This window comes from Cynoglossus semilaevis, chromosome 15 (genome assembly GCF_000523025.1).
Source record: "Cynoglossus semilaevis isolate Cse_v1.0 chromosome 15, Cse_v1.0, whole genome shotgun sequence".
Lineage (NCBI taxonomy): Eukaryota > Metazoa > Chordata > Actinopteri > Pleuronectiformes > Cynoglossidae > Cynoglossus > Cynoglossus semilaevis.
The window spans coordinates 6,709,104-6,718,979 of record NC_024321.1 but is presented as its reverse complement, the minus strand read 5'-3'; the positions used below and the strand labels follow the sequence as shown (position 1 = coordinate 6,718,979).

The 9,876-nt window shown below is 40.8% G+C and overlaps 1 protein-coding gene across 1 annotated transcript in view; it reads right to left on the bottom strand.

Moving 5' to 3' along the window:
- Positions 1 to 137: 137 nt before the first annotated feature.
- LOC103390720 (LIM and calponin homology domains-containing protein 1) overlaps positions 138 to 9,876 on the bottom strand; it is a 68,853-nt gene continuing 59,114 nt past the window's right edge. Inside the window, exons 15-30 of the mRNA XM_025063349.1 lie at positions 8,724 to 9,026; positions 8,324 to 8,438; positions 8,109 to 8,212; positions 7,924 to 8,026; positions 6,466 to 6,743; positions 6,359 to 6,371; positions 6,211 to 6,239; positions 5,458 to 5,607; positions 4,051 to 4,143; positions 3,338 to 3,505; positions 3,161 to 3,255; positions 2,415 to 2,579; positions 1,703 to 1,798; positions 1,182 to 1,290; positions 965 to 1,067; positions 138 to 583 (exon numbers count right to left, since the gene is read on the bottom strand). Coding sequence (XP_024919117.1) covers positions 558 to 583; positions 965 to 1,067; positions 1,182 to 1,290; positions 1,703 to 1,798; positions 2,415 to 2,579; positions 3,161 to 3,255; positions 3,338 to 3,505; positions 4,051 to 4,143; positions 5,458 to 5,607; positions 6,211 to 6,239; positions 6,359 to 6,371; positions 6,466 to 6,743; positions 7,924 to 8,026; positions 8,109 to 8,212; positions 8,324 to 8,438; positions 8,724 to 9,026 — 1,950 coding nt within the window. The 3' untranslated portion in view covers positions 138 to 557. The remainder of the gene's footprint in view (positions 584 to 964; positions 1,068 to 1,181; positions 1,291 to 1,702; positions 1,799 to 2,414; positions 2,580 to 3,160; positions 3,256 to 3,337; positions 3,506 to 4,050; positions 4,144 to 5,457; positions 5,608 to 6,210; positions 6,240 to 6,358; positions 6,372 to 6,465; positions 6,744 to 7,923; positions 8,027 to 8,108; positions 8,213 to 8,323; positions 8,439 to 8,723; positions 9,027 to 9,876) is intronic.

Genomic DNA, 9,876 nt, shown 5'->3' with positions numbered 1-9,876 from the left:
TCTTTTCTCAGGGACTTTTAATGTTTATAAATGAAGAAAATCTGTCATCATTGACATAAATTCTTATTTTTTTGTCCATTATATGGAATGAAATGCTAAACCCTTCTTTTAGAAAAAATAGAATTTGATTCTACTTCATAGCACTGCTGTTGTGTTATTGCTGCATCTCCTATCATTCCTGCCTCTCTCTCCAACATGGCCGCCAGCGTCTGAACAGTCTCTCTCCTCCTTCTCACTGCTGCTGCTGCTGCTGTGTGATGAAACAGACCTCGCGATGGCACACAGACCAATCGAATCCAGATTTCACTCTTGTATCTGATGACATGAACACCCTATAGTAATATATTTACTTTCTGTGGTTTTGTTCCCAGACTCCTCATTTCGGCTCACGTGATTAAGCTCCACTGGTGAAAAAAAAGGAAAGTTGCAATGAAAGGAAAAAGACGGGACGCAGAGATCCAGACGTGCTGTATGAGTAGGACGTGATGTGCAGATAATTGGGTTAAAACAAGGAAGCGGTTCGTTCCGTATCGAGCCTTGTGCTTCTGTATTCAGCGTCACAATGTGGTGGGCTGCCCCGCCGCTGGAGAGAGAAGAAAAGAAAATACAGATTTGGGCTTTGAGAGTAGGAAATAATGATGTTTTTTACCTAATAGTGTGGTGTTTATTTTTTTCGTAGAGCCACAGAGAGATGAAATGTTGTGTTTAGGGCAGAAGAAAGGCAAGTTACAGCCTTTGTCTTGATTCTGGGCAGTTGCAGACACACGCTGATTGAAATGCATTTATTTCAGTGAAGAATGAATGAATTAACTGTAGAAGTAATCAAATAAAGACATTTTTTGAACTTGTTGGTGTTTTACAACATTTAACCACCTCATGACAGAAATCACCTTTGGTCGATGTATAGAAAACGTGGGAAAAGGAAGAAATAAGGTGGAAGGAAGAATACCGTCGGTGTACTCACAGCGAGAGCGGATGTAGCACTGTTGACAGTTCAGAAGTCCATTTCTGATCCGGACGTCTGTTCCTGTGGCCGTGTCGCCCAACTGCCCCTTACACACCCCACACTGAGGACGGACATAGAGATAAAAAGGTTAACTGTGGAAATGCATCTGCAATCTCAAAACATGAAGAATCATCATCAGTACAGTGACAAGACAAAGACTCTCCCTGTCGCCCACCTTAAAGCACTGAATGTGGAAGTAGAGGCTGAGAGTCTCTATGATCATCGCTGCACCTTTACCTAAAGGCTGCCCACAGCTGGAGCACAGCTTCTTCCCACTGACAGATCTGCAGAGGAATAACAAAAATATATCTTTAAAGCAGGTCATTTAGCTATAAATACATCACTGAATTCCGGTTTGTTTTTTTTCCCTCACTAACGTCTTTATACTGTTTCTTATAACAATGGAAGGACGCTATTTTTCAATAAAAGTAAATAAAAAGCAGCAGGCAATAGCTGCAATTTAAATATTGGTTTCTGTTTACAGTAAAGTCATAACATCATTAGCTCAAAGTAAATAAGAATGATAGCTTACAGGCTAAAGGTTGTGTAAAATAAGTAACACCTGATTGTGTTCAGCCCTGTTTCTAAACCATTCTGCAAACGTACAAAGGCTAAATGTTGTGACATGGATGGAAAGAAATGGTGCAGAAGGTGAGCGTTCCAGAATGTTCCGTGGTTCTGTTTGTGATTCAGTACCTGTTGGGGCCTGGGGTCTGTGTGTCTGCAGCAGGTGGACATGCTGTGTGGGGTTTAGATGGGCTGCGGCTCATGATATTATCAATGGCACCACTCCTGGAAATGGACAGCAACATGCAACAACAACAAGCATGATGACTCACAGATACAGTGAGACAATTGGCTGATGGGATATGAGGAATGAACCAATCAAAGCAAGCCAAGCCGGGCCCAGGCAACAAAACACCGAATCTACTCTGAACCCAATCACGTGGTCTACTTTAATGTCTAGTCTTCCCACATTTTATGAGTCTGACATAACGTTCAGAACACGTTGTTTTTCCCCTCATGTGCACTGGGGGTTCATGCCACCTGCTGGCAAGAATGGGAACTGAATGCACTGCAAAAAGATAAAGACTATTACAGTTTTTGGTGCAGAGTGGGCAAATCATGAAAAAAAAAAAATCAAGATTAAGACTTGGCAATATATAATCACTTTTCCTGGAAGGAAAGGCAACGAAAACCCTTAAAGACCTTAAGTAAATGCTAATGTACTAATACTGTCAGGTCCTGGCAGAGAAAACATGTCATATCTGGTCTTTCCAGATATTAAAAGACACTCTTTGCAAAATTAAAAACAAAATTATGAACATCAAATAAAAAAAAAAACTTGGCAATCATATGCCTCCAAGCGAGAACAAACACACACACTCTCGCTCTCCCTCTCACACACCTCCTTTCTCCTGCAGGTCTGTTGGCTTTATTGCTGTCGGCAGGCGGCTGCTGATGTTTCTTCACAGAAGTCGAGGGTTTCATCAGCGTTGGAGGAGGAGGAGGTTTCTGGCCGTTCTGCAGACTGTGAGTTTCTAGATGACTGCTGCTCTGACTCACCAAGCTGCTGAGAGATAATGTGCGACAACCATTTATTACCTGAAAAATACAAACATCTTTTTCACATTTTACAAACCAGAGCTTAATAATACAAGACATGTAATAAGTGAATATTGTTGTAATTGTAAGAGTCCATCGCCGCTGCTAATGCAAATCTTTAGATTAAAAAAAAAAAAAAAAAAAAAGGCTGCCACCGAGGCGCCATTAAGTACGTGGTTGCAACTCACAGGCTGCCACATGGGAGGCACCATTAGGGATATGGCTCCAAATACCGAACAATATGAGATAATGATTGCAATATTGTAAATACATTTTACAATACAATTAAATTACTGCAAAAAATGATCATAATATAATATAAGAAAAAGGTTTTATGCATATATCTAGGTTTCTGAAAACAAATGTGTGTTAGCTTACTCAGTTTTATAAAATGTATTGAAAACTGGAGAGATCCACAAATAGCTTACATTAAAACTATTAACCTTTATTACAGTTAAACTATTATTTATTATTATGAACTATTAGCCCTCAGCCTCCAAACTTTACAGGTTGTCTGCTAACATGCAAACATTTTCACAGTGCTCTAACCTTTTTCCTGTTTTCATGCTGTCGTCAGCAGTGCTGATGTCACTCGTCCTGTCATTTTCCCTTCGCTTGGCCTCGTTGCTCTCTGTAGTCGCCCTCTGTAACGATCCAATCAGAAACGGGTAAAAGTGATGAGGGGTAAAAGGAGACAGGGTTACAAGGAAAGAAGCCACGACTCACCGACTGCTTCTCCAGCAGCTCCTGTTTTCTTTCCCAGTCGGCCAGTGAACGGACGATGGTGTCCTGGGGCTCAGTGTTGGATGAGGAGAGCCGGCTGTGGCTGGGGGAGGGCAGCGCTGAGGAGCGAGGGGTGAGAGGAGCTACAGTCTCCTCCAGTATCTTACGCTCCTGTGTTAGAGGAGCAAAAGAAGGAGTTTGTCTTATTACATGGATTTGACAGAAATATAAAAAATGTTTTTGTTCAGACTGTTCATACTAAAATTGGTAATCATGAAGTGGAATGCCCCCAAAAGTAAAAAAAAAATATTGAAGTAGTGCAAAAATTTAGAGTAAGACTCATCAGCCTAGTAAATAACCACAGAAACCATACGAGGTAAAAACATTTATTCAGTGACCGCAGTGAAGCTGAAGGGTTTTTTATATTATATTATTAAATAATATTATATTATATATATTATTATTATATTATTTTCCTATTAAGGAGTTTTAAAATCTCTGTCTTGAATGTAGTGGGGACTCTGTAATGGTTTTGGGCTGAATTTTGAAAGGGGTGCCAGTGATCAGGTCAATATTCATGTTTTAAATCTGGCCAGGGGAACTGAACCTCTGTGTGACTCGAACCCTCGGTACAGCATTTTTGCACACTTATGCATCGTATGGAATTTAAAGTAATGAGTTATGAAGCACACTCACACACACACACACACACACACCTCCTCGTGGTACTTCCTCTCCTCCTCCGCCACTTCCTTTTGCGCTTTCTCCCACTCCTCCTTCAGCTTCTTCTGCTCTCTTCTGTACTTTTCCTGTTACCATGGAGACAGAAACATGGCACAGAGCCAGAGCTTTAACATGGAGGAATACAACACTGTTCACATCTGGATGGTTTTTAGATGAGACAAAAGCTCGAACTTCAAATTTCAACTCCAAAACCATCAGTTTTGATCAAAACAGGATTTATAAGAAAAGTTCTGTGTATTTCTTACTGGATAATATATGCAAGGGACATAGCCTTAAGGAACAGATGCAACAAAACAGACTATATGAGCAGGCCGTGCAGGCAGAGGCAGAAGACAGGACAAGCGGGGTCTATGTGGCACAGGGTTCCCACACAATGTCACATTTAAAAAATTAAAAAAATGATCTATAAAAAAACGAGTGAGAATTGGTCAGAGCCATTATCATTATGTCTTGAATTGTACTTTGGTTGTTTTATTATTTGGGCCATATAGGAAAAAATAAACTAATAAACTAATTTTGAAAATTGTTTTCCTGCACAAAATACCTTTCTAAAGGTATAGTTCATTAGTTTATCTACCAAACTCAAAGTTTACTTTGTTTTAGGAAAGAAAGCACGCTAATCCATTATTCAACTTTGACCCACGTGTTTTGTTTTGTGTCAGAGTTGTGTGTGAACCCTTTCCACGAGTGAAAATACTTTGCACAGAACAGAGGTAAGAGCCAAAGCACAGAGACACAGAAAAAAACAGGTACCAATCACACCAACATCATCAATGTTTTAACTCTCAACCTGATAAACATTTAATGGAACCCTTTGAGCTTTTACAACTAAAATGAACGACACATTAACTGAGGACGAACGTTGATTTAAGCAGCAGCAGCAGCAGCAGCAACAGGAATCTGCCCGTTTGTATGTGCATGAGATGGAGATAGGGATCATAACTAAAGCCTAGAGCTTCTTCTGCTGCACACGGGTACCCTCTAGTGGACAAGATGGGCAACAACATTTCCTCGAACGACAACAAATACTGTATGGGTAGATTTGCAAAAAAGCAGTGAGGTGCGTTCGGTATTGACCGAGCCGCAAAAGCTGTGCTTGGTTTTTGTTTGCATCGGAGTGATGACATATCTAATATATATATATATATAAACATATACTGCTTTTTTTTAGGAAAAATATATGTATATATATACATAAACTGTATATACATACATATATGTAGACATATATGTATATATGTGTATATATACATTATAAACTATTTCACCAGGTTCAAACTGGTGCTGGTTTATTGCACCACCCACTTAAACCCTGCTCTCAAACCCCTGACCTTGCAGCCTCATGCATCATGCCTCATCCTCTGAGCTTTACTGTGTACCTGCAGCATTCGCTCCTGCTCTTGCTGCCACCTTTCCTGACGCTTTCGCTCCTCATCCGGGTCCCAAGACCAGCGGTCAGTCCGCCTGGTCTGTGGCAACACCGGCACAGACGCCTGACAAACCACCAACACACGTACGTACGTACGGTATCAACATGCAGGAAACCACCCCCACACACACAGACCAGAGATAGTCATGCACCACAGACACACACGTCCACCACAGGAGAAGAAAGGGAGAGGGAAAGAAGGGAGGGGACAGAAATAGTTGATCTACCACAACAGCACTACTCCAATTCTAGGACACCTACTAGGAAGAGAGGAGACACAGAAGGACAGAGATGAGCTCAAATGAAAAGAAAAGCAGTCTCAGCCTTCATTAGCACCTCCACCTGACATGCTACACCCAAACTCTGTAACCAATCAGAGCTCTGCCCTGACAGTGGTTTGAATACAATCTAAGGCTACAAAAATAGACTTCTGCAAAACATGCTCATCTATATTTATTGATCTTATGTAGGGAGTAATTGACGTTCATTCAGGAAAAAAAAACATCCTAATTTAGTATTGTAACCAATATGTATTCAAACTAACTAAAAATGAAGACACACTAACCCCGGCTGTGGAGGTCTTTCTCCACCGTGCCTACAATATTTACAGTGTGTGGAATAAAAGGCTGCCTACGTATAAGAGAACTAAACACTATGTTTTAATTTTACATGTCTGGTGAATTTGTGTCAATATTTCACTCACATGTCCACGTCCATATATTTCTCCGTCTCCTGTAGTGGAAGCATGAAAAACGCAGTCATTTAGAAACAGCACAGTCTTTAGAGAGAACTACAGAAACAGCTACTACAGTATGTGATAATCAGACGGTATGAAGTGGTGGCTTTCTAACCTGAGGAGAAAAGCTGAAGATGGAAAAGGACAGAGACGGAATATCACAGATTACAGGAAACCCACCAAAATATTTAAATATTAGCTTAGCATTTTTACTGATCAGTTATATTTGGGTGTACACTGAATGTATACCTTGCATGGCAACGATCCACAAACATAACAAACAGATAAGCAACATAGTAATATTACATAATATAATAAAAATGAGTCATGTGACCCAATGTGACTGTACAAGAAGACAACAGAGGAGCTGTCTTCAGCACCTGTGGGCACAAACACTAGCGCCGCCAATGAGTGAGGGGTTTTACCTGCAGGAGCGAAGAACTCCCAGCGTAACTTAGGGTTGATGGTTGCCAGAGGAGACCTGACACTGTTTTCAAACTCTACAGCCAAATTTAAAAAAAATGCACGTGGAGGGAAAAGAGGGAGGGAAGGAGGAAAAGCGGGAGGAAAAGTAGGAGGTAAAGAAATGATGAAGGATAGATATTGTTAAAAACAGGGTTCGGAAAAGGGACATTCAGAGAATTCCCAAAGAGCAGAGTTCCCTGGATCAAATATGAAAATGGATTACGACCCGTCATCTGGTATTCAGAATGTGGGCCACCTCTTAGGTAAACTTAAACCAATGCTGGCCTCTTTTTGGCCCTATGTTTGGCAATGCTTTTTGGGTAACACATGTGGACTAGGTCTGACCAAAGACTACAACAACTTCAGGTCTCCTTTTCAGTACTTCTTAATCCCTTAAGGAAGCAAGAACCAGACCAGGGTGCCTGTCCAACAAATCAGTCCAGCCAGGATTTGAACCAAACACCCTTTGATTACAAGTCCAATCCCTATAGACTATTAGCTACAGTAATTAACTTAAGCTATTTCTCTCCTAATGTTACCTAAACAGGCTAAGTAAGGTAGTTTAGCTGTTTTCTTGATTTAGCTAAATAGGCTAACATTGGGCTATTGTTATCCTAGTGTTATCTAAACAGGTTAATTGTAAGGTAGGGGAGCAGCCAAAATTAACCTCCAGTGATTTTCCTTGTTATATCTTTGGGTAATATTTAGCCAGATTGGCTAACCTTAGGCTATTTTAACACAAAGCCAGAAGGGTCAAAGTTTTGGTTTAATTTGTTAGAAGATATGGCCCACATTCATGATACTGTCACAGGCCAGTAATTTACTGTTCTACTTGGGCAAACCACATAAAGAAAGTCAATGAACTATTCAAGACCAGACAACTTACTGAATAGGTTAAAGGTCAAATAGGAATTTCAGGCTAGTGACCCAGTGACTACATGGTTAACAGGATTCAGAATCTTAATCAACACAACTCTCTCTCCTGGACCTATCTCCCTCTATGGTGTGACTGTTTCATAAGTAACTGTAAATTAGTCTTGATGTTGGACATTGATTATGTAAAGCTGCTTTGACTCTATCTATAAATTCTTATGTTAAATCAGAAAGAAATCAAGGCCAAAAAACAGCAAGTGGGAGAGGGAGAGAAAAAAAACGAGGAGGTGTATGGAAAAGAAGCTGCTGCATTCACTGATAGAACACGGTGAGTGGAGCGACCTGTGCTTTTCCACGGTGGGTGATACCCAGATGATCCTGGAGCCGAGGAGCTCAGTACATTCTCTCGTCTGGGTGAAAACTCCTGCGAAGAGGAGAACCGTGCCTGGAAAATAGGTGCAAAGATTACAGCTGGGTTATAACATTCTGAAATGTGAATCTTTATAATTTAATTTATTGTTGTTCACCTCAGATGTAACAGTTGGACATGTTGGATTGCCGACCCCTGATTGGACAGGACAGGAGATATTTTGGCTTGAAAGTTTAACTTGTATCTCTTCTTTTTTGGCTTCTGAACACAAACAAACACGAGTTTCTGTCTCTGAACGACGATTACATTTCTCTCAATGTGCATGTGCGGTGTTTTAATGACCACAAGGGGTCAGTAAAGTGAACACCAAACCTGTAGCAGGCGCTGGTGGAACTGATGCTTTTGAGCGATTCTCCTGTGGAACTGTAGAAGGCGCTATTGTTTGTTTCCCAGCCTTGACAAAGCTTTCCTCCGGCTTCTGCAGTTCCTGTAAAGGCCACAAAACTAGTTTATATTCTAGCAGCTCTTTCTTGTAGCAGCAGACTGCAGCAGCCACAGTGCAGGAATTCCGGAGTGTTTCCGGAGGTGTTTCCTCCCCTCGGCCTTACGACTATTTAATGCAGCCCGACTCACTGTGTCAATAAAAAGCGTCCATTTAACACATAATTATTCACTCTCCAAGATTTTATCTACTTGCAATATTTATGGACCTACTGCCAAATCCTTTCTCACTTTCTACTGATTTCTTGAAAGTAAAGGACTTCATTCTGACCCCTGGTAGTGACGTGGGTCGGCTCGGTGGCGACGACTGTTCGATTCCTTTCTGGTCTTGGTTGTTCTCAGGCTGCCCGTCACTGCCATGTTGTTTGGTGATGTCCTTTGACCCCGGGCTTCCTCTGGTTGGAGAAGTGTCTACACTGTGATGTGTTGGTGATGCTGCAGAGGCGGCAGCAGCTTCAGTGTTGGTGCTGGAAGGTGACGCCTCGAAGCGAGGAGGAGAATTTCTTCCCTGGCTCTCAGGTGTAGAGGGAACGTCGTCACACATGCTGCCGTTGACACGAACCAAACCGTCTGTCTGTAGACGAGAGAGGGACATAATCAGAAGGTCAGAGGAAAGAGAGGACCTTAGGATTTATTCTAATGACATTTATTTCTAATTATATTGAATAGTTGTTGCTGTATAAAACATGTAGGTTATGTTATCAAGAAATGGTTAGCCATTAGTCAGTAGTTTACACTTTCCTTAGAAAACAAAAAAACAAAAGGTCTAAAATGTCAGAGATAAAAAAAAGCTAAAAGTGAGAAGAAAGTAGACTAAAGATATATCTATATAGAAATGTGACAGATCTGTCAGTCTACAACAATCAACAATCACTCAAAATGACAGTCATGACAGACAGAGTTAGACAAAAGTTCACTAAATAAATAATACTGAGGCAGAAAGAAGTTCCTCTATATTAAACTATGATATAACAAAATAGTAGAGTTAGTACAGACAAAAAAACAAGTGAGAACTAAAGTTGCTGCCGGCTAAAAATCTGCCTCAATTAGCAGCTAAATACATAAAGGTTAGTCAAGAAGACAGGAGACTGTTTTAAAGTGATAACAGGTGAGCTAATAAAGCTAAAAGTGAATACAAGTTAAGGGCTGAAAATAATTTAAAAATATAAATATAGGTGAAAAGATAATCAAAGTTTAATCAAAGCCAAAAGTTAGCTGAGAAAATAGCAAAGTGTGAGCCAACTACAGGAGGAGCAGACTTCATCTGTGCTCGTCACCTCTGTTAATCAGACATTCATGTGGCTCAGAACAATATCAAGAGCTGATACATAACATTAAAAAGGAGGAGTTGGTACGGAGCAGTAACTTAAGACACACTGCTGAATGCAGCCACTCTGTCTACTGCCCCCCGCCCCCCCCCCCCC